This window comes from Pseudophryne corroboree, chromosome 2 (genome assembly GCF_028390025.1).
Source record: "Pseudophryne corroboree isolate aPseCor3 chromosome 2, aPseCor3.hap2, whole genome shotgun sequence".
Classification (NCBI taxonomy): Eukaryota; Metazoa; Chordata; class Amphibia; order Anura; family Myobatrachidae; genus Pseudophryne; species Pseudophryne corroboree.
The window spans coordinates 487,768,054-487,793,182 of NC_086445.1; the positions used below are offsets into that span (position 1 = coordinate 487,768,054).

Genomic DNA, 25,129 nt, shown 5'->3' on the forward strand with positions numbered 1-25,129 from the left:
CTTTAACTTTACGGCTACTACCATCTATTGCTTTCCAATAAACAGCTGGACTCTATTTCCTTTTGTGGACTTTTATCTATAGAACCGACACAATTTGGTGTCTGTTTAAACGGATAAACTGAGTCAAGGTGTGCTTTTTATATCCAATAATTAATGTCATCTTTTACTGTTATTTTATGCTTCAATAATAAATCAATTTATATATATTTATATACATACATCGGCTCTCCTAAAATTGTACTGTCCTTTCCCTGATACTTTGCGCAGCTGATTTTGTCTGTTCTATATTCAGTTGCAAAATCGCAAATCAGCCGATTATCAGACGAATCGCATGAGCTGTGACCGCATCACGCGTGCACAAAGGCCGAAATGCGAATGCAGTGTAATCGCAGGACCAGCAATCTGATCGCTTAGCGATTGCCGGGAAGTTTCCTTTTGTGGGCGGTTACATGACGTTTGCCGGGGAATTGTTGAAAAACCACAGGTGTGTCATGGCCGTTTTTGGGGCATGCATCACCAGCTGTGATTGAAAACATGGCGCTGCTGCGACTGCAGCCGCATATATCCTGCGTAGGCATGGGTCAAACGGTATTATCAATGAGTCGGGTTCTGCATATACTTCGCAATTATGTGCATGCATTGCAATTTTGCTAATGCATCGGTGGGCATCTTTTACCTTTCTGGGCAGCTCTTCACATGCATTTTTTATCAGCAGCAAATTGAGAAAATCGCAATTTCTGTCTCAATAACGATCCAACCTGAATTAAACCCATTGTCTAGAGCAGTAAAAGGCCAATTAAAAGAAATAAAGCACATGTGGGACCAGAGATCTAGCTAAATACATCCGCTCACATACAGCAGTTGTCCATGAACCCTTTTGGATTTAGTACTGAGAGGGCAATTTAATTCAGAGTGACTGCCACCATATGTCATTTCAGAACAGCACTTCATAGCCAGATAAATTACAATTACTTGCACACCATACAGGCTCACAGGAATACTTACAAAGTTCAGGGTATCTCATACAGTATAGTGGACATGTGGCAGCTGATGCAAATCAGCCACATATTGCAGGAAACCCACTTTCAAGGATATCTTATTTATGGGGGGAAATCCCTGCCCAAATATTGCCATATGGGGACGTGGGGATTTGGTAGAAATAATATTTATATTCGGAAATCTCTATTTAAAGTAACACTCTGAGGTAAAGTGAAAAGGTCATTCAATTCAGGGAGCACTCACTGAAGGGGATGTAGTCAGCATCTCCACGGTCTAAATCACAAAGCTCATAATACCAACAGCAGTATCTCGACGGGGCAAAATGCTGACAACTTCAAATGGTATGTATTAGGGTTTGGCTGCGGCAGGGGTGGGTTAGGGTTAGCTTAGAATAATTACAAAAATTGCTGGCATTGACACTGTTAGGATCCCGCTGCAAGCATTCTGACCATCAGGATGCCATACCCAACCCCATTGAAGTCGATGTGGGGTGTTCCATACACAGCGCCTTAACTACCTATGTGCCAGGTGTGCCTGGCACACAGCGCAGTTACACTGAGGGCGCACGGCCAGCGGCATGTAATGAGCCAAATTGACTCATGCTGGGTGCCGTGCGCCGCGCTGTGTAGGAGAGAGCAGCGCCGGAGGCAGAGGAGGAGGGAGGGGGACTTGAGCCGCAGCAGTGCTGTCTCATTGGTAGCAGCGCCGCTGCAGCACTCCCCTCTCCTTCTGTATTGGCTGCCCGGCGCTGCTGTGAATGCTGGGATGCGGTTCCCTCATCCCAGCATTCTCAGCAGCGGGCAGCCAATGCAGAAGGAGAGGGGAGTGCTGCAGCGGCGCCGCTACCAATTACAAAGCGCTGCTGCGGCTCACGGCCTCTGCTGGGTGCCGTGCGCCGCGCTGTGTAGGAGAGAGCAGCGCCGGAGGAGGAGGAGGAGGGAGGGGGACTTGAGCCGCAGCAGTGCTGTCTCATTGGTAGCAATGCCGCTGCAGCACTCCCCTCTCCTTCTGTATTGGCTGCCCGGCGCTGCTGGGATGCGGTTCCCACATCCCAGCATTCTCAGCAGCGGGCAGCCAATGCGGAAGGAGAGGGGAGTGCTGCAGCGGCGCCGCTACCAATTACAAAGCGCTGCTGCTGCTCAAGTCCCCCTCCCTCCTCCTCCTTCTCCCCTGCGGCTGCCCGGGATCTCTGCCAGCACGAGGAGCCGACTGCCAGCGGGAGAGATGGTAAGTATATATCTCTCTTTGTCTCTCTCGTGTCTGTCTTCCGCAATGTGTAAAAAGGGGGACTGGCTGCCGTAATGTGTAAAAAGGGGGACTGGCTGCCATAATGTGTAAAAAGAGGGACGCTGTCTGCCATAATGTGTACAAAAAGGGGACGCTGTCTGCCGTAATGTGTAATAAGGGGGACGCTTTTTGCCGTAATGTGTAAAAAGGGGACGCGGTCTGCCGTAACGTGTAATAAGGGGGACTGTCTGCCGTAATGTGTAAAACGGGGGACGCTGTCTGCTATAATGTGTAATAAGGGGGACGCTGTCTGCCGTAATGTGTAAAAAGGGGACGCTGTCTGCCATAATGTGTAAAAAGGGGACGCTGTCTGCCGTAATGTGTAAAAACGGGGACGCTGTCTGCCATAATGTGTAAAAAGGGGACGCTGTCTGCCGTAATGTGTAAAAAGGGGACGCTGTCTGCCGTAATGTGTAAAAATGGGGATGCTGTCTGCCGTAATGTGTAAAAGGGGGACGCTGTCTGCCGTAATGTGTAAAAACGGGGACGCTGTCTGCCGTAATGTGTAAAAAGGGGACGCTGTCTGCCGTAATGTGTAAAAAGGGTCTCTGCCTGGTGTAGTGGCGCTACTGTGCAGCTTAATTTGAATAATGGAGACTACTATGTACCGTAGTATGAATTGGCATTATTTTGTGGCCACGCCCCTTTCCCCATGAAGCTACGTCCCTATATATTTTTTGCGCGCCTGTGGCGCGCACTGCTCCTGTTTTGCGTAGGGGGGGGGCGCCAATGCCGTTTCTTGCACACAGTGCTAAAATACCTAGTTACGGCACTGTCCATACATCTGTGTTTTTATGGACTTTTTAGTTTCTCTAAATGTACATATTGAAAATGGAGCTGCGTGACACTGACTGACTTCCATTTGGTTCCACAAGCCCTAAGTAGCCCTTTTAAATTGGTGACTTTAACATATGAATACATTTTCTACAACACTCAAGTGATATTTTAAGGCTACAGCCAAGCCTTTGGCATGGTCATATCCCATTTGTGAACGTGAGTGATATTTTTCCTCGTAGGATAGGATTGAGGAGGGTGACAACTTGTGTCATTTAATTTATTATTTAGCCTAAATTCTGCAACTGAGTATATTCCCAGGTCTGTGATGTGTCTAAGTTGTTTTTTTTAATTCAACCTGCAGAAGCTGGAATATCTGAAGAGGCTTCTGTGGAAGCATTGCAAATTTTAAGAAGAGAAGGTCAAAGTGGCATATCGCCAATACTGAAACACACAGCATTGGAGCTGCTTGAACAGGAACAAGCTCAGGGATCTCTCATCACTTTTTGCTCAGCCTTAGATGAAATTCTTGGAGAAGGTGTGCAACTTAGTAAAATCACAGAAATTTGTGGCCCCCCTGGTGTGGGAAAGACACAATTGTGGTAAGAAGAATATACCAGTATATAAATGATGGAAGGCCCATAGAGGTTGTTTATGATACTGTATGTATTCTTTGCATAAGGTAAACTTCCAAATCAGACCACCTGTATTATTGCCCATTCATTGTCAACAAAAAAAGTAGTATACCCTGTGATAAGAATATATTTTGGTAGACCTCAGTGTGCACTATTGTGTACTATTGCCAGTGGTGCTGGGTAGCCACAATCATGGTCGCTGCAGATCCATTGAACACTACATCTTATGTAGATTCCTGCATCCTTAAAAACTCTCCTTTACAAGAGACACCTGCCATGTCTTCTAACATGGCATGGATTAACTTTCACTTGTAAAAGAAAAACTAAATGGTTTTGTTTCATCAAGTCACATTGAATTTGATCATGCAAACCACTGTAGTAAAATATAAACTATAACTGGATTATCCGTACTATCCACTGTCTTATCTGGCAGTAAAGATCATTTTAAGTGTAAAAAGCGATTTTGCAAGATAAAGATGAAAAAAAAAAGATTTCTGCAGTGGGGTACACTGGTATTCCACAGGGAATAACATTGGGATGTAGAGTAGGATCTTGATCCGAGGCACCAACAGGCTAAAAGCTTTGACTTTTCCCAAGATGCTCAGCACTGCCTCCTCTATAACACCGCCTCCGTGCAAAGGAGCTCAATTTGTAAGTTGGTGCCTGCAGTGCAGGCCGCTAACAGGCAGGGCTGCTCCAGCAGTCCTAAGAAGAGCTATTTTAAAGAAAATAGAAGACTTCAAGGGCTGCAGCAGAGGCACTCTAGTGCTAGATATCATTCCGATATCTTCTGCTGCAGCTCCATCACCTCCCCTAGCAGCGCTGTATACTCACGCGTCCCTGGTTGCCGGGTACTTACAGCGGAAGCTCCGGTTCTTCACCCAGGGCTTACACACACTAACCAAAAATCTCCATGATTGCGTGGCCACACTCAGGGAGGAGGTAAGAGGGTCCCCCAGGCGGGACCCGCTGGAAATCGCAATCCGGCGCAGCCATAAGGAGGTGGGCCGCGCGCGCTGGCGTGGACACTGTGACTGTACGGGGACCCCACTAGAACACCAGGGCTAGGGCTCAGGTCGGATTAGGCTATAATCCATTTTATCAAGGCCCGCAGCACCCAGTGGTGAAGTCCAGCAAGGGAATAAGGCTCTGGCCTGTAGCCCCTCCCCCAGCTCCTGGGCTCCATTTAGAGTAAATGTTCCCGCCCTGGAGCTGCATCTCTCTGTCTCCCTCACTTCCTGTCAGCGTTTGGGCGCCATTACACACAGCTGTGCTGATTCTGGGACTGCTAGGTGATGCCGCCTCTGTAAAGCCGCCTGCATCATCAGTGTTGTGCATTTACAGGACACTTAAGTATTCTACATGTCGTTTAGACAGTGTTAGTTAAGAACAAGTGCATACTTCAGGGTTATTTAGTACAAGTACCCTGTGATATTCAATCAGTTTTTACTGTGCATTGATAGATCTGTTTATATAAATAGCTTTACTCATTAATAGTATTGCTAGTCCAGTGCAGTTTTATTGTTTGTCATAATTCCTGCATTGTACATGTCATGTGACTGTGTGTGTGTGCATATAGCTGCTGGGTGATCTCCACTCCGTGTATCTCACTCCTACTGCTATCCCTATATTCTGTAACCTGAGGGGGCTCAGTGCGTCAGAGTTATTAGATAATATAGGTATTTCACAGGATATATTTTGTATTTTTCTCTGTGTTTTTCAGTCACATTTACCTCAGAAATCTTCTGTTTGTGCTGTCACACTACACGGGGGGTTTGTGTTTAGGTATTATATCTGCTGATATTGTACTGTGTCGCCTGTGGTTTACTCTTTCATATCATGTCATCTACAGGAGGCGATGGGTCTGGGGCTGAATCCGTCGTACACGGTTATGATGTCCCAGATGCATTTGAGGATAACATGGCTGCGGAGGGTTCAGGTTTTGGGGGTTCTGTACCCCTGGTCAGTTTGTAACAACGGGGGCACATCAGAGCCCGCCTTGGTCTGCCTTTTCTAATTTACGCTGGTAACTAGACTTGCGCCCCCTATGGGACCTCCTGTGCCGTATCAGCCTTATATGGTCCCTGCGGTTAATCCGCCATGGACAGATGCTCTGTCCACTCAGTTATAGCACTTGAATAACTCTTTGGATAAACGTATTCCTGACCCTCGCCCGCCTAAGACTAAACCTAAGAAGTTCTCTAAGCGGGCTGTTACTTCCTCTCAATCCACGCATGTTGCGGATATCTCTTCCGATGAAGATGGCGTGTATACTGACCCCACAGACTCTGATCATGATGTTTCTGATGGGGAATCTGTTTCACAGGCGGATGTTCCTGATCTCTTAGAGGCTATCAGGCTCATACTTCAGATTGATGATGATCCTGAGCCTGCTACGAAATCTAAGAAACCGGACAGGTTCAAATGTCAGAAGGTAACTAAATTGGTTTTACCTCATTCTGAGTACTTGGTTGACATAAATCAGGAATCCTGGGAGTACCCAGGAAAGAAATTCACCCCACACAAGAAAATGCTAGCCCGCTATCCCCTTGCGGCAGAATTGAGTAAAAATTGGGTAACGCCACCACCGCTGGACTCACAAATCGCTCGGCTGGTGGTGTCATCTGCCCTGCCTGTCACTACCGTCACTTCTCTCAAGGAGCCGACGGATAAGCGTGTGGAGGACTGCTTAAAAGCTATCTATACCATTGCAGGGGCTGCACATAGGCCCACCATTGCGGCTACTTGGGCCGCAGAAGCTATTGAGGCATGGGCTCAGGAAATAGAGGCTGCGTTTCCGTCCAATGTTTCTGAACATGCCAGACAATGTCTCTTTTATTGTCACAGCATCTCGTTACATTAAAGAAGCAGCTTCAAATGCAGGGGTTCTGGCGGCCAATGCTGTTACGACATCTATTTTGGCTCGCCGTATTCTCTGGTTACGGTCCTGGTCGGTGGACTTGGACTCTAAGGAAACCCTGGAGGTGCTCCCGTTTAAAGGAATCATCCTTTTTGGTGAGGATCTCAACAAGATTGTCGCTGACTTGGCGTCTGCTAAGACTGCATGTCTACCTAGTACTACTCCTTCGGCCCCGAAGGCTAAGAGTACTTCCTTTCGTTCCTTTCACCCTCTGGGTAAAGCAAAGGGTCAGGCGTACCTGAAACAGTCTCGCACTTCCAAAACCACCAAGCCCAAACATGCCTGGGCTGCCCGTCACCCGGCTTCCAAATCTGACAAGCCTGAGGCATGACGGGGCGGGCCTCCCCCTGGGGGATTCCAGGGTGGGAGGCCGACTTCTAGAGTTTACCCAGGTATGGTTGAAGACCACTTCAGAAGCTTGGGTACGGCAAGTCATCACTCACGGATACGCTATATCCTTCAAGACACGTGCCCCTCCTCGCTGTTGCCTGATGGACATCCCTTCGGATCAGGTGAAGGCAACAGCTCTCCGTTTAGTGGTACAATCCCTCCTGGACATCGGAGTGGTAGTGCCGGTGCCTGTGGCTCAGAGGGGCAGGGAGTACTATTCAACGCTGTTCCTAGTCCCCAAACCAAATGGTTCTTCCCGGCCCATTCTAAACCTCAAATCTTTGAACAAGTTTGTGAGGGTCTTCAAGTTTCGTATGGAGACCCTTTGCTCTATTGTCCTGACTTTGGTACCAGGGAACTATATGATATCCCTGGATATACAGGATGCTTACCTGCTTATCCCTATTGCCATGTCACATCAGCAATACCTGCGGTTTGCTATTGGCAATCTCCATTACCAATTCCGGGCCTCACCGTTTGGTCTGACCATGGCTCCGCAAATTTTCACCAAGGCCATGGCAGTTATGACGGCTTCACTCCGCCGTCGGGGCATCCGGATCCTGCCGTATCTGGTCGACTTGCTGATCCCGGCCAATTCCCCAGAAGTTCTCCTCTGTCATTTGGATCTGACGGTCCAGTTTCTGCAAGCCTACGGGTGGCTCATCAACTGGAAGAAATCATCCCTGGTCCCTGCCCAGAGCATGGTGCATCTGGGAGTGTTGTTGGACACACACAACCAGAAGTTGTTTTTGTCACAGGAGAAAGTCCTGAAGCTTCAGGACAAGATACCTTGCGTCCTCTCTTGGCCGTGTTTGTCGATACACTCAGCAATGCAAGTACTAGTCCTCATGGTGTCGGCTTTTGACATGGTGGAGTATGCTCAATTTCATTCCCGCCCTCTGCAGAAACTGATTCTTGCCAAGTGGGATGGCCTGCCTCACCGTCACAGGTCTCAAATGATCTCCTTGTCTCCGTAGGTCCGTCTGTCACTGACCTGGTGTCTGCAGGACCAACGATTGAGTAGGAGTCATCACTTCTGGATCTCCAACTGGGTCCTTCTGGCGACGGATGCCAGTCTGAGGGGTTGGGGCGCGGTGTTGGAGCAACACTCTCTCTTCAGGGTCGGTGGACCAGGGAGGAGTCTCTCCTCCCGATAAACATTCTGGAATTGCGGGCAGTGTAAAAATGCTCTGAAACTGGCCCAACATCTAGTACTGAACAGGCCTGTTCAAGTACAGTCGGACAACGCCACCACGGTGGCGTACATAAATCGTCAAGGCGGCACTCGAAGCCGCATGGCAATGATGGATGTGTCAAAGATTCTTCAATGGTTGGAACGCCATCTGCCAGCCATATCGGCAGTGTTCATTGCGGGGGTCCTCAACTGGGAAGCGGACTTCCTCAGTCGTCAGGACGTACATGCCGGTGAGTGGAGCCTTCATCCAGAAGTATTTCAGTTCCTAGTGGACAAGTGGGGCCTGCCAGATGTAGACCTGATGGCGTCTCTACACAATCACAAGGTTCCGGTCTTCGGAGCAAGAACAAGGGATCCTCAAGCGGCGTTCGTGGATGCACTGGCAATTCCATGGAACTTTCAGCTGCCATACGTGTTCCCTCCGGTGTCACTCCTGCCCAGAGTAGTGAGGAATTTCATGCAAGAAGGAGGAATCCTTCTTCTAATAGCTCCAGCATGACCCAGGCGGCCTTGGTTCTCAGACCTACAGGGTCTCTCGCTAGAGCATCCTCTTCTGCTTCCGCAACGACCAGACCTCCTCGTTCAGAGCCCTTGTGTTTACCAGGATTTGTCCCGACTGGTTTTGACGGCGTGGCTCTTGAAGCTTCCGTACTGAGGGCCAACGGATTTTCTAAGGCGGTCATTCAAACTATGTTGAAGGCCCTTAAGCCGGCTTCTGCTCGGATTTACCATAGGGTCTGGAATTCTTACTTTGCTTGGTGCGCATCTAACAATCATGACGTTTGCAAGTTTAGTACGGCCAAACTTATGGCCTTCCTACAACAGGGCCTGGACTTGGGCCTTCGGCTAGCCTCCCTCAAGGTTCATATTTCTGCCTTGTCGGTATGGTTCCAGAGAAAAATTGCGACACTGCCTGATGTTCATACATTCACTCAGGGTGTTTTACGGATTCAACCTCCCTATGTCCCACCTGTGGCTCCTTGGGATTTGTCGGTGGTTCTGGAGGCTTTGCAAGAGTCTCAGTTTGAATCTCTTGAATCTGCAGACCTTAAGTGGCTTTTCCTCAAGGTCTTGTTTCTGCTAGGTATTGCCTCTGCTAGACGGGTATCAGATTTGGGTGCCTTGTCTTGTAGGTCCCCTATCTGATTTTTCACCATGACCCGGCGGTTCTTCGAACGCGCCCTGGTTATCTACCTAAGGTGGTGTCTTCTTTCCACCTTAACCATGAGATTGTGGTTCCGGCTTTTGTCTCTACGGATTTATCTTCCAAAGAGCGGTCTTTGGATGTGGTATGGGATGCTTACCTGCTTATCCCTATTGCCATGTCACATCAGCAATACCTGATAGAAAGTCTGATTCTCTCTTTGTACTGTTTGGTTTTCACAAACGTGGCTGGCCTGCTAACAAGCAGACCTTGGCCAGATGGATTAGAATGGTGAATGCACATGTTTATGTTCAGTCTGGCCTTCCAGCTCCTGCTGCCATTAAATCCCATTCTACTCGGTCTGTTGGACCTTCTTGGGCGGCCCGCTGTGGTGCAACCCTTGAACAATTGTGCAAGGCGGCTACGTGGTCCTCAGTGAACACGTTCATAAGGTTCTATGCCTTCGATACTTCCGCCTCCCAGGATGCCTCATTTGGACGCCGGGTTCTTGTGCCCGCTACAGTGCGTCCCCTCCCATGAGGAACTGCTTTAGGACATCCCGATGTTATTCCCTGTGGAATACCAGTGTACCCCGCTGCAGAAAAGGAGATTTATGGTAAGAATTTATTGTTGTTAAATCTCTTTCTGCGAGGTACACTGGATTCCACAGGGCACCTGCCCTGACGCACTTAGCTTCTTTGGGTTTGTATGGCATTAGCCGCTGATACCTTCTCCTGTCATGAGTGTGTGGTGTATGTGGCTACTAACGATTGTCGTCTCTTTTACTTGCTACTGCATGGGACTGGTTAACCAAAACTAAGCTCCTGTGCATGGAGGCTGGGTTATAGAGGAGGCGGCGCTATGCATCTTGGGAAGAAGGTCAAAGCTTTGAGCCTGTTAGTGCCTCGGATCAAGATCCTACTCTACACCCCCCGATATTATTCCCTGTGGAATCCAGTGTACCTCGCAGAAAGAGATTTAGCAAGGGTAAGTTCTTACCATAAATCTCATTTTCCTCTAGCCACTATGCCATTTCATGCTCTAAATTCAACTATACAGTGTATCCGGAAAGTATTCACAGCGCTTCACTTTTTCCACATTGTTTTATGTTACAGCCTTATTCCAAAATGGAATAAATTCATTTTTTTCCTCAAAATTCTACACACAATACCCTATGATAACAACGTTAGAAAAGATTTTCTCTTACGTCCTAGTGGATACTGGGGATCTGTACTTTAGTACCGTGAGTTATAGATCGTGTACACTTGAGCCTGGCACTTAAACAACCTTTAGTATGTGTATGTGGGTGCTGTCTCCTCCCCTCTATGCCCCTCCTACCAGACTCCGTTTAGAAAAATGTGCCCAAGGAGCCGGGGGCATTTGTTTGGAGCTCCAGAAAGTTTCCTTGATTTTTTATTTTAGTTTATTATTTTCAGGTAGTACTGGTTGGCAACCAGTCTACCTGCTTCGTGGGACTTAGAGGGGGGACCGAACCAATCTCCTGAGGGTTAATGGTTCGTAATCCCAGCGGACAGGACACTGAGCTCCCGAGGTGCTGTTCACACACCGTTAGTGTATGTACCCACGCCAGCAGCTAGCTGCCACCCTCTAACAGATGCCGAAGATCGATAGGTGCGGTGAGTGTTAACACAGGGGTCCCAGTTAGCAGGTCCCCGGTGCGGTTTTGGTGGCATGTCACGCGGCGGTCACAGGCCACGAGCTGCGGTACCCGCCGCAGACTAGATTGGCTCAGGGCTCATGCCCCGCAGTGCTCACTGCCCACTAGGGCTTCTGTGTACTGAGATATATATATTTCTCTAACGTCCATGAGGATGCTGGGACTCCGTAAGGACCATGGGGATAGACGGGCTCCGCAGGAGATAGGGCACTTTAAGAAAGCTTTGGATTCTGGGTGTGCACTGGCTCCTCCCTCTATGCCCCTCCTCCAGACCTCAGTTTTACACTGTGCCCAGAGCAAGATGGGTGCACTGCAGAGAGCTCTCCAGAGTTCTCTGCCTGAAAGCATTTTTGTTTGGATTTTTCTTTCTACTTTTTACTACTTTTTCACATGGAGCACTGCTGGCAACAGGCTCCCTGCATCGAGGGACTGAGGAGAGAGGAGCAGACCTTCTTGTCAAAGATAGGCTCTGCTTCCTCGGCTACTGGACACCATTAGCTCCAGAGGGGGCGAACGCAGGTTCTTACTGGGCGTCCACCCCCGGAGCCGCACCGCCGTTCTCACAGAGCCAGAAGTACAGAAGTTAGAAGACGTCTCAGGCGGCAGAAGCTTTCAGCTTCACTGAGGTAACGCACAGCACTGCAGCTGTGCGTCATTGCTCCCATACACCTCACACACTCCGGTCACTGTAAGGGTGCAGGGCGCAGGGGGGGGGCGCCCTGGGCAGCAATATAAACCTCTGCATGGCAAAAAGACTATATACATGTACAGGTGGGCTCTGTACATGTATATAAAAGAGCCCCCGCCATATTTTACTAAGTTTGAGCGGGACAGAAGCCCGCCGCCGAGGGGGCGGGGCTTCTCCCTCAGCACTCACCAGCGCCATTTTCTCTCCACAGCACTGCTGAGAGGAAGCTCCCCGGTCTCTCCCCTGCTTACACACGGTGAAAGGGTGCTTAAAAGAGAGGGGGGGCACATAATTGGCGGTTTACATATTACTCAGCGCTGCTGGGGAAAAACATTTTGTGTTGGTCTTCAGGGTTATTGCGCTGGGGTGTGTGCTGGCATACTCTCTCTCTGTCTCTCCAAAGGGCCTTGACAGGGATACTGTCTTCAGAAAAGGGGTTCCCTGTGTGTGTGAAGTGTGTCGGTACGCGTGTGTTGACATGTTTGACGAGGAAGGCTCGCTTACTGTGGTGGGGGAGTGTTTGAATGTCAGGTCGCCGTCGGCAACGCCGACACCGGAATGGGTGGATATGCTGAATGTCTTGAATGCAAATGTCAATCTATTGCATAAAAGGTTAGACAAGGCAGAAGCTAGGGATCAGTCAGGTACCCAGTCCATGCCTGTCCCTGTGGCGCCAGGCCCGTCGGGGTCTCAGAAGCGCACCATATCCCAGATCGATGACGCAGATACCGACACAGATTCTGACTAGTGTCGACTATGAAGATACAAAATTACAACCGAAGGTGGCAAAAGGTATTCGGTACATGATTATTGCCATTAAAGAGGTTTTGCATATTACTGAGGAACCCCCTGTCCCTGACACGAGGGTACACATGTATAAAGAGAAAAAGCCTGAAGTCACTTTTCCATCATCATTTGAATTAAGTGAATTGTGCGAAAAGGCTTGGGACTCTCCAGATAGGACACCACAAGTTCCCAAAAGGATTCTTATGGCGTGTCCTTTTCCACAAACTGATAGGATACGCTGGGAATCTTCACCAAAAGTGGACAAGGCGCTGACACGCTTGTCCAAAAAGGTGGCACTGCCCTCTCAGGATACGGCTTCCCTCAAGGAACCGGCTGATCGCAGGCAGGAAATTACCTTGAAGCACATTTACACTCACTCCGGTACTATTGCTAGACCGGCTATGGCGTCGGCCTGGGTTTGTAGTGCGATTGTGGCATGGGCAGATTCCTTATCTGCGGAGATTGACACCTTAGATAGGGATGCCATTCAAATGACCATAGAGCATATCAGAGATGCTGCCTTGTATATGAGAGATGCTCAGAGAGACATTTGTTTATTAAGCTCCAGAATAAATGCTATGTCTATTTCTGCTAGGCGACTCCTGTGGACCCGGCAGTGGACGGGAGATGCCGATTCTAAGCGGCACATGGAGTCCTTGCCATACAAGGGGGAGGAGTTGTTTGGAGATGGCCTCTCGGACCTTGTCTCTACGGCTACGGCTGGTAAGTCGAATTTCTTACCTTATGTCCCCCCGCAGCATACTAAGAAGGCACCTCATTATAAAATGCAGTCCTTTCGTTCCAATAAAAACAAGAAGGTGCGGGGATCGTCCTTTGTTACCAGAGGAAAAGGCAGGGGAAAGAAGCTGCACACAGCTAGTTCCCAAGAGCAGAAGTCCTCCCCTGCATCTGCAAAGTCCACCGCATGACGCTGGGGCTTCCCGGGGGGAGGCAGATCTGGTGGGGGCTCGTCTTCGGTTTTTCAGCCACGTCTGGGTTCAATCGCAGGTGGATTCCTGGGCAGTAGAGATTGTTGCTCAGGGATACAGGCTAGAATTCAAAGACTTGCCTTCTCGCCGGTTTTTCAAATCGGCTCTGCCGACTTCCCCATCAGAGAGGGAGTCAGTGTTGACAGCAATCCAAAAATTGTGTGTTCAACATGTGATTGTCACAGTTCCTCATCTCCAGCAGGGAGAGGGATATTATTCAACCCTGTTTGTGGTCCCGAAACCGGACAGTTCGGTCAGGCCAATTTTAAACCTGAAATCTCTGAACTTGTACTTGAAAAGGTTCAAGTTCAAAATGGAATCACTCCGGGCGGTCATCGCCAGCCTGGAGGGGGGGGGATTGGATGGTGTCCCTGGACATAAAGGATGCATACCTTCATGTTCCAATATTCCCCCCCCCCCTCCCTTCAGGCGTTCCTGAGATTTGCAGTGCAGGACTGTCACTACCAATTTCAGACGTTGCCGTTTGGGCTTTCCACGGCCCCGAGGGTTTTCACCAAGGTAATGGCGGAAATGATGGTGCTCCTGCGCAGGCAGGGGGTCACAATTATCCCGTACTTGGACGATCTCCTAATAAAGGCGAGATCTCGGGAGAAGTTGCTGGACAGCGTGTCTCTGTCCATGAAGACGTTGCAGCTACACGGCTGGATTCTTAATATACCGAAGTCCCAGCTAGTTCCTACAACGCGTCTGACCTTTCTGGGCCTGATCCTAGACACAGACCAGAAAAAGGTTTTTCTTCCAATCGAAAAGGTCCAGGAACTCATGACCATGGTCAGGAACCTATTGAAACCAAAGAAGGTTTCAATGCATCAGTGCACGCGGGTCCTGGGGAAGATGGTGGCTTCATACGAGGCCATCCCTTTCGGCAGATTCCATGCGAGGACTTTTCAATGGGACCTCTTGGACAAGTGGTCCGGGTCCCATTTACAAATGCATCAAAGGATCCCCCTATCTCCCAGGACCAGGGTATCTCTCCTGTGGTGGCTGAACAGTGCTCACCTTCTATAGGGTCGCAGGTTCGGCATTTAGGACTGGGTGCTGGTGACCACGGACGCAAGCCTCCGAGGCTGGGGAGCAGTGGCACTGGGAAGAAATTTCCAAGGTCTCTGGTCAAGCCTGGAGACTTGTCTCCACATCAACGTCCTGGAGTTGAGGGCCATATACAACGCCCTGCGTCAAGCGGAGAACTTACTTCGGAGAAGACCGGTTCTGATTCAGTCAGACAATGTCACGGCAGTGGCTCATATAAACCGCCAAGGCGGAACAAGGAGCAGAGTAGCCATGGCAGAAGCGACCAGGATTCTATGCTGGGCGGAAGGCCATGTAAGCGCGCTGTCAGCGGTGTTCATCCCGGGGGTGGACAATTGGGAGGCGAACTTCCTCAGCAGGCACGACCTGCATCCGGGGGAGTGGGGACTTCATCAAGAAGTCTTTGCACAGATCGCGGATCGGTGGGGCCTGCCTCAAATAGACATGATGGCGTCCCGTCTCAACAAAAAGCTAAAGTGGTATTGCGCCAGGTCAAGGGACCCTCAGGCGGTAGCGGTAGACGCTCTGGTGACACCTTGGGTGTTCAGATCGGTCTATGTGTTTCCTCCTCTTCCTCTCATACCCAAGGTGTTGAGAATTGTAAGAATAAGCAGGGTCAGAACAATCCTCATTGTTCCAGATTGGCCACGGAGGACTTGGTATTCGGAACTGCAAGAGTTGCTCACAGAAGATCCGTGGCCTCTTCCTCTAAGGCAGGACCTGCTGCAGCAGGGGCCCTGTCTGTTCCAAGACTTACCGCGGCTGCGTTTGACGGCATGGTGGTTGAACGCTGGATCCTAGCGGAAAAAGGAATTCCGGAGGAAGTCATTCCTACCCTGATCAAGGGTACGAAAGACGTGACGTTAAAACATTATCACCGTATATGGCGGAAATATGTTTCTTGGGGTGAGGCCAGAGCTGCTCCTACGGAGGAGTTCCATTTGGGCCGTCTACTTCACTTCCTTCAAACAGGAGTGACCTTGGGCCTAAAATTAGGGTCCATAAAGGTCCAGATTTCGGCCTTATCCATTTTCTTTCAAAGAGAATTAGCCTCTCTTCCTGAGGTACAGACTTTTGTGAAGGGGGTTCTGCATATTCAGCCTCCCTTTGTGCCTCCGGTGGCGCCTTGGGATGTTAACGTGGTGTTACGTTTCCTCAAGTAACCTTGGTTTGAACCACTTAAAACTGTGGAGTTGAAATACCTCACGTGGAAAGTGGTCATGTTGTTGGCGTTAGCTTCGGCGAGACGTGTTTCAGAATTGGCGGCTTTATCGCATAAAAGCCCATACTTGGTTTTTCACGTGGATAGGGCAGAGTTGAGGACTCGTCCTCACTTTCTGCCAAAAGTGGTCTCATCTTTTCATGTGAACCAACCTATTGTCGTGCCTGTGGCTACAAGGGACTTGGAGGATTCCGAGTCCCTGGATGTAGTCAGGGCTTTGAAGATTTATGTGACCAGAACGGCTCGGATCAGGAAGACTGAAGCTTTGTTTGTTCTGTATGCGGCCAACAAGGTTGGCGCCCCTGCTTCAAAGCAGACTATTGCTCGCTGGATCTGTAACACGATTCAGCAGGCGCATTCTACGGCAGGATTGCCGTTACCGAAATCGGTTAAGGCCCACTCCACTAGGAAAGTGGGCTCTTCTTGGGCGGCTGCCCGAGGGGTCTCGGCATTACAGTTGTGCTGAGCAGCTACTTGGTCGGGGACAAACACCTTTGCGAAGTTCTATAAGTTTGATACCCTGGCTGAGGAGGACCTCCTGTTTGCTCATTCGGTGCTGCAGAGTAATCCGCACTCTCCCGCCCGTTTGGGAGCTTTGGTATAATCCCCATGGTCCTTACGGAGTCCCCAACATCCACTAGGACGTTAGAGAAAATAAGATTTTACTCACCGGTAAATCTATTTCTCGTAGTCCGTAGAGGATGCTGGGCGCCTGTCCCAAGTGCGGACTTCTTCTGCATGACTTGTATATAGTTATTGCTTACATAAGGGTTATATTATAGCTTTCGGTGATACCGTGGCTATGTTGTTGTTCATACTGTTAACTGGGTAAGTTTATCTTAAGTTATACGGTGTGATTGGTGTGGCTGGTATGAATCTCGCCCTTAGATTTACAAAAATCCTTCATCGTACTGTCCATCTCCTCTGGGCACAGTTTCGCTAACTGAGGTCTGGAGGAGGGGCATAGAGGGAGGAGCCAGTGCACACCCAGAATCCAAAGCTTTCTTAAAGTGCCCTAACTCCTGCTGAGCCCGTCTATCCCCATGGTCCTTACGGAGTCCCAGCATCCTCTACGGACTACAAGAAATAGATTTACCGGTAAGTAAAATCTTATTATATGTGTGTATGTATGTTTGTTAACATGGCCAGTATAAAAAACTGAAGGGACCGCGCGCCATTGCATCCCGGAGGGGAACCAGAGGCGCCATTTCCTGCTGCTGTGGATCATCAAGGCTGCATGCACGCTGCTCCTCCAGGGACCCACGCTGTTATAGACTGTGTGTACTGGTACCAGGGGGTCATAGCAGGGGGGGAGCACATCAGCGGTAGCGCCGCTGCACTTCTATCAGGTTGTACACATAATTTCACACACTCTGCTGCTGTACTTTGTGTGCTGGTCTCCATTTCTCAGTGTCACTCCAGGGGCTCTCTAGAGTCTGTGTGGAAGTGTTTTATTGAGCTGCGCTGTATTACATTTGTATAAATATGTCTGTGGACATGGTTATGTGTGCTGCTTGTAACTCTACCCCTTCATCAGCGGGGTCCCTCATCTATAAACATTGCTCCTTATCTCCACAGGGACACAGTTCACGGGCACCTGACTGGTTAGATAATTTTAAAAGCATGATTCAGAATGTAAATTCAGAATTAGCTGCAGCTAAAAAGGAGAGACAGGTGTTGAAACAGTCTATTGATTGTATGGCTAAAGCAGCAGATACCAGAAAGGCTTCTCAACCCCCTCTGTTGGTTTCACAAAAACGCTCACTGCCACAGGTGCTCCAGTCTGATTCTGATCAGCCTGATGTGAATGATGATGATATGGATGTGGACAGCTCTCTGTCCCCTGGGGTGGCGGCACTCATTTGTGGTTGCATAGGGCCCGCCGGGTCATGGGGCCCGAAGCGGGTCCCCCGCTTGTGTCACTGAGACGCTGCCGCTCTGTCCGGCGGCAGCGTGTCTCAGCTGTCAGGAGAGGAGAGCGCCCGCCAGCGCGGCTGTGTCTGTCGCGGCGGCGTATAGCGGACTTCAAACCAGCCGCCGGTTTGTGAGCCAATCAGAGCTCGCGGACCGGCAGCCAATCAGAAGCCGCCGGTCCGCGAGCTCTGATTGGCTCACGAACCGGCGGCTAGTTTTACCGAAGTCCGCTATACGCCGCCGCGCCAGACACAGCCGCGCTGGCGGGCGCTCTCCTCTCCTGACTCACCCGTCCCTCACAGCCGGAGCCCGGAGGAGGAGCAGCAGCAGCAGTGCAGCAGCGGTAAGCAGCTGCAGCACTGGCTGCTGTGGGGGCAATTGTATACCTGGCACTGTGGGGGCAATTGGCTGGCACTGTGGGGCATTTGTATACCTGGCACTGTGGGGGCAATTGTTTACCTGGCACTGTGGGGGCATTTGTATACCTGGCACTGTGTGGGCATTTGTATACCTGTCAGGTATACAATTGCCCCCACAGTGTCAGATCCACAATTGCCCCCACAGTGTCAGGTATTACCTGACACTGTGGGGGCAATTGTGGATCTGACACTGTGGGGGCAATTGTGGATCTGGCACTGTGGGGGCATTTGTATACCTGGCACTGTGGGGGCATTTGTGGATCTGGCACTGTGGGGGCATTTGTATACCTGGCACTGTGGGGGCATTTATGGATCTGGCACTGTGGGGTATTTGTGGATCTGGCACTGTGTGGGCATTTGTATACCTGGCACTGGGGGGGCATTTGTGGATCTGGCACTGTGGGGGCATTTGTATACCTGGCACTGTGGGGGAATTTGTATACCTGGCACTGTGGGGTCAATTGTGGACCTGGCACTGTGGGGGCAATTGTGGATCTGGCACTGCACTATTGGGGCATATGTCTGTGTTTCAACGTCCCATTTTAATTGGCCACACCCATTTTTTTTTATGCGCGCGCGCCGTGGGGCACAGTACCTCTATGGGGCACTCTCTGTCTGATTGGTCGCCGATTAGCCCCGCCGGGAGTGCACACAGACGCTCTCATTCCAGTGAATGGGGCGCGTGCATGTCAGAACAAAAATATAGTGCTATGGATTGTTTGAGGTAGGGGGGCCCCAAATCGGTATTTCGCTTAGGGCCCCATGAGCTCTAAATCCGCCTCTGCCTTAGAGTATCAGAATTTTTGTATGGCTCCCCTGGGCCAAATGTTTCTTATTAAGAAATTTAGAAAGAAATATTAAATTAAGTAAATTGTGTTTAAATGTCATCCTTAGGTTCAATTGTGCGGTGTAGGGCAAGATTTGCTTCTGTTTGTCCACATATTTTATGATTGACAGTTACCAGCACTGGTTTTGCCTATTACATTGTCCATAAACAATTTGAATTGGTCTTGCACCATCAACCCAGGGCACCCCTGCAAGTGTCCCGAGGCATCCCTGGGTACCACGGCACACAGTTTGAGAACCACTGGAGTAGGAGTTAACATGGATGCACATTATAAGATTATCTGTCCAATCTTTCTGGATGGAGCTAAAATCTGGTAATGTATGGGAGAAAATTACAATCAACCATTTGCTCCCAAAAGCCGTTAAATGTAAGAAAATGGTTGTTCGGATATATTGGTTAAATCAAATGGATTTAACCAACTTGTTTGAACGTCCATTTTTGTCTGTTTTCCACTGTTGGGAGCAAACAGTCAATTGTCATTTGCTCCTATACATTACCAGATTTTCAGTTCAAATAGAAAGATTATACAGATAATCTTATAGTGTGCATCCAGTTTATGACCTGGATCCAAAACCAAAGATAAGCACCACAGCCTCTATTGGCCATATCCAATGAGTAAAAGTTTGCAGGTCACTTGCAATCTAAAGTATGGGCAGTGGGAAAATAAATTGTGGGGTCTTGAGCACACGCTCGGGCTCATTACTGAATACATTTTAGCATATAGGATGAACTAACTGCATTAAAATAATCGCATTGTGTTTTTGTTGTGTGGGATTACTTGTATTTACCTATATAAGAACATGTATATTAAGATTTGCTACCAATTTTAAGCCTGCTGATAGCAGCTGGCTGTGATGATCTGTTGGTATTTACTAACATATTGACCAATTGCCTTGTGGCTGCAGACTGTGCAACTTGTGGCTAGAAATAGTATCCATAGCAACCAATCAGATGCTGTCTATCCTTTTCTAAAAGGAACAAGAAAACAATGGGAGAGCGCTAATTTAATCTGCAGTAGATTTTATTATTAAATGATTAATTTTAAAACTAAAAATAATAATACCGGCCAGTATCAATAAAATTGACTCATATTTTGGTAAAACACATGTACATTACACCAATACATATAAACAGTGACCTGCAAAAAAGCTGTATTATAAACGTGCACCAAATCTCTGTTTGAAAGTCCTTAATTGATACTTTCTATTTTGGCTACAGGTTTACTGTTCAGTCCACATATCCAATGTAGCAATATACGCATGCACCTGGTAGTTCTTTTCTTTGCAGTTAATAAGTGCCAGTTACTTTAATAATGCAATTAGTCACTTTTTGTTAGTTTTGACTGCAGTATTCGTTTGATAAAAAGCAGTCATGCATGGCCATGCAAAGAATATATCTGTGCTAAATCCAAAGCTGTTATTGACAGATACAATGTCTTAGCATACTTTTTATGGGTCAGTCAGCAAACCTCTTTCACCGCAGTTGGATGATAACCCTCCCGGCTGCAGCTCTTTTATTCAGCCTTATCTGGAGTCCGTATATCACCTCTATAGCAGCGATGTTCCTCCCGGCTGCTTACTCACTGTCAGCTTTCTCGGAGGTAGCGGTCACTATCCCGCCTTGTGCCCCTTCTTTGCACAGGGGTGTCTTGATAACCAGCCGGCTGGTAACTCTGCTATCCCGTGTGTGTGGGAGACTCTCTATCTATCTATCTGGGAAAGATGGTAGCGTCATACGAAGCCATTCCTTTCGGCAGGTTCCATGCCAGGATCTTTCCGTGGGATCTGTTGGACAAGTGGTCCGGATCGCATCTTCAGATGCATCGGCTGATCGCCCTGTCCCCGAGGGCCAGGGTGTCTCTTCTGTGGTGGCTGCAGAGTGCTCATCTTCTCGAGGGCCGCAGGTTCGGCATACAGGACTGGGTCCTGGTGACCACGGATGCAAGCCTCCGCGGATGGGGGGCAGTCACTCAGGGAAGAAACTTCCAGGGGCTGTGGTCAAGTCAGGAGACTCGTCTGCACATAAACATACTGGAATTAAGGGCCATATACAACGCCCTGAGTCAAGCGGAGCCCCTGCTTCGAGACCAACCAGTGCTGATTCAGTCAGACAACATCACGGCAGTCGCCCATGTAAACCGACAGGACGGCACAAGAAGCAGGGTGGCGATGGCGGAAGCCACAAGGATTCTTCGTTGGGCGGAGAATCGCGTACAAGCACTGTCAGCAGTGTTCATTCCGGGAGTGGACAACTGGGAAGCAGACTTCCTCAGCAGGCACGACCTCCACCCGGGAAAGTGGGGACTTCATCAAGAAGTCTTCGAGCAGATTGCAAATCGGTGGGAACGGCCACAGGTGGACATGATGGCGTCCCGCCTAAACAAAAGCTAAAAAAATATTGCGCCAGGTCAAGGGACCCTCAGGCGATAGCTGTGGACGCACTGGTAACTCCGTGGGTGTTCCAGTCGGTATATGTGTTTCCTCCTCTTCCTCTCATACACAAGGTACTGAGAATAGTAAGAAAAAGAGGAGTGAGAACAATACTCATTGTTCCGGATTGGCCAAGAAGGACTTGGTACCCAGAACTTCAAGAGATGGTCACAGAGGACCCATGGCCTCTGCCTCTCAGACAGGACCTGTTGCAGCAGGGGCCCTGTCTGTTCCAAGACTTACCGCGGCTGCGTTTGACGGCATGGCGGTTGAACGCCGGATCCTAGCGGAAAAGGGTATACCGGATGAAGTAATTCCTACGCTGATAAGAGCTAGGAAGGATGTGACAGCAAAGCATTATCACCGCATATGGCGGAAATATGTTGCTTGGTGTGAGGCCAGTTAGGCCCCTACAGAGGACTTCCAGTTGGGTCGTTTTCTGCATTTCCTACAGTCAGGTGTGACTATGGGCCTCAAATTAGGGTCCATAAAGGTTCAGATCTCGGCCCTATCCAATTTCTTTCAAAAAGAACTGGCTTCACTGCCTGAGGTTCAGACGTTTGTAAAGGGAGTGCTGCATATTCAGCCTCCTTTTGTGCCACCAGTGGCACCTTGGGATCTTAACGTTGTGTTGGATTTCCTGAAATCCCACTGGTTTGAGCCACTTAAGACCGTGGAGCTAAAATATCTCACGTGGAAAGTGGTCATGCTATTGGCCTTAGCTTCGGCTAGGCGTGTGTCAGAATTGGCGGCTTTGTCATGTAAAAGCCCCTATCTGATCTTCCATATGGACAGGGCAGAATTGAGGACTCGTCCCCAATTTCTCCCTAAGGTGGTATCATCGTTTCATTTGAACCAACCTATTGTGGTGCCTGCGGCTACTAGGGACTTGGAGGATTCCAAGTTGCTGGACGTAGTCCGGACTTTGAAAATTTATGTTTCCAGAACGGCGGGAGTCAAAAAGTCTGACTCGCTGTTTATTCTGTATGCAGCCAACAAGGTTGGCGCTCCTGCTTCGAAGCAGACTATTGCTCGCTGGATCTGTAGCACGATTCAGCTTGCTCACTCTGCGGCTGGATTGCCGCATCCAAAGTCAGTAAAAGCCCATTCCACAAGGAAGGTGGGCTCTTCTTGGGCGGCTGCCCGAGGGGTCTCGGCTTTACAGCTTTGCCGAGCTGCTACTTGGTCGGGTTCAAACACATTTGCTAAGTTCTACAAGTTTGATACCCTGGCTGAGGAGGACCTTGAGTTTGCTCATTCGGTGCTGCAGAGTCGTCCGCACTCTCCCGCCCGTTTGGGAGCTTTGGTATAATCCCCATGGTCCTTACAGAGTCCCCAGCATCCACTAGGACGTCAGAGAAAATAAGAATTTACTCACCGGTAATTCTATTTCTCGTAGTCCGTAGTGGATGCTGGGCGCCCGTCCCAAGTGCGGACTTCTTCTGCAATACGTGTATATAGTTATTGCTTACTAAAGGGTTATTGTTATGAGCCATCTGTTGATTGAGGCTCAGTTGTTGTTCATACTGTTAACTGGGTATGGTTATCACAAGTTATACGGTGTGATTGGTGTGGCTGGTATGAGTCTTACACTGGATTCCAAATCCTTTCCTTGTAGTGTCAGCTCTTCCGGGCACAGTTTCCCTAACTGAGGTCTGGAGGAGGGGCATAGAGGGAGGAGCCAGTGCACACCAGATAGTACCTAATCTTTCTTTTAGAGTGCCCAGTCTCCTGCGGAGCCCGTCTATTCCCCATGGTCCTTACGGAGTCCCCAGCATCCACTACGGACTACGAGAAATAGAATTACCGGTGAGTAAATTCTTATTTTTTTTACATTTTATTTTAACTTTTTTATACTTTACCATCCTTGTGTACTACAATTGTGAATAGGAACCTGCTCGAAGCATAGCGAGCAATGCAGTACACTAATGGGGCTTGTTTGTGGCAAAAAAGTGACAAAACACCCAAAAATAAATACAGATATGTCTACCTTTTTTTTGTGTCACCCATTTTCATGTCGACCTTTTGACCCTGTCGACCTTTTCTACTGTCTTCATATTCCATGTTGACTTTTTGACCCTAGTGTAGATCTAATAATCCACGCCTGTCTTTTGTAAGTGTCTGCATTATAAAACAGATAAAGTATTCTGTTGACACAGGACTTTGTCACTCATACATTTTACAGTACCTCTATCATTTTCCTTTTTTACTGTGTTTATTTAACTTTGTAATTAATTTTATGTTGTTATTTTCTGTACCCCAATCAAGCGTCCCTTTTTGTTATTTTTCAGTATGCAACTTGCAGTAGATGTGCAGATCCCAGAATGTTTTGGTGGCATTGATGGTGAAACAATATACATTGATACAGAGAACAGTTTCATGGTTGAAAGGCTGGTGGACATTGCAAATGCTTGTGTTCAGCACTGCTGTCTTATTACACAAGCCAACCAGCAAGATGGTATGTACTGTATGCACTGTATTTAAAAAAAAATAATTCACTTACACGGATAAATATTACCTTCCTGATACCCTCTGGTGTACAGACTTATATGACAGGTATGGAGACTGTGCACTACGCTGATTAGACCTTTGTGATTACACCTGCTGCTGTACAGCCATGGCATTAGTCAGTATGTGGCTCAGAAGTCGATTGAAAGCGTGCCAGGGCAAATTTCAGAGGTCTTAAAAAAGAAGGGTCAACACTGCAAATATTGACTCTTTGCATAAACTTAATGTAATTGTCAATAAAAGCCTTTGACACTTATGAAGTGCTTGTAATTTTACTTCGGTATACTATAGTAACATCTGAAACAAAGGTCTAAAACAAACTTTGTGAAAACCAATACCTGTGACATTCTCAAAACCTTTGGTCATGGCTCTATGTGTAATAACATGCTATACCACAAAGTGTAGTCATCTTCTTTGTTTCCTGACCAACTAAATTATTATTATTATTTTTTTTTTAAGTACAATATTAAGGGGGAATTCAATTTACTGTGGGCCTGACTGACCAGCAGGGGCTATTAGCTAGCCCCAAAGTGAACACTGCCGGCAGCACTTATCAGTGATTTTTTTATTTTCTTGTCAGAGTCTGTGCATTAATGCTAGTTAACACGTTAAGTTTATTATTTTCATATGAGTAACCCAAGCTAGGATTGGGGACAGCGGTATTTCTTCTTCCTCCTCTAGGGGGCACAGGTGTGTATAGCCTAGAGAGGAGAGACTAGGCAAGAAACAGTTAATTTGATTTACCCAGCAGCCCAGGACTCCCTCTTCCCAGACCATGACCAGCCAGTTTTTAGTCTGGTGCCGGAAGGAGTGGGAACCATTTCCACATTAGCCGGGGATGGGGTGGGGTTGGGGTCTGCTTTTGAGTGGTCCCCGTTACTTTTATTTATTTTCTACAGAGCGGGCAGTGGGAGGCAGGTCCTATAGGATGCCTTCACTGCTGCTCCAACAACCCCAGTTTAAACATGCAATGTTGTCCATATTATTAAGTACTATGTAAGCCGAAAATAACCTAATTTTAAAGCCTGTTTTCTCCCTCCTGAAGCAAAATGCTCTTTTTAATGAATGTTGTTTCAGGAAAATCAGTAATGCTTCTTTTTGGCTTTTGGACTTCAAATTTTACGCGCAATTTGTGAAAGCAATTTTAGATGACATTCTCACAGGAACTAAGTAACTTTAAAGTATGTTATTTTATGATTGTGACTGTGTCCACTTGGATAGTTAGCTATACTAATGTCATAGTAAAATAATGTTT

At 48.3% G+C, this 25,129-nt stretch overlaps 1 protein-coding gene across 7 annotated transcripts in view; it reads left to right on the plus strand.

The window, feature by feature from the left end:
* Positions 1 to 25,129, plus strand: part of RAD51C (RAD51 paralog C) — a 207,942-nt gene that overhangs the window by 46,629 nt on the left and 136,184 nt on the right. For 6 of the 7 annotated variants that reach the window (XR_010226127.1, XM_063953901.1, XM_063953898.1 and 3 more), the window contains exons 2-3: positions 3,425 to 3,662; positions 23,658 to 23,824. Coding sequence is in view for 6 of the 7 variants with exons in the window: in XM_063953901.1 (XP_063809971.1) it covers positions 3,425 to 3,662; positions 23,658 to 23,824 (405 nt within the window). In the remaining variant the exon portion in view is untranslated. Of the gene's footprint in view, positions 1 to 1,245; positions 1,341 to 3,424; positions 3,663 to 23,657; positions 23,825 to 25,129 lie in introns of those variants that run through there. The other variant, XM_063953899.1, reaches the window with a different exon arrangement.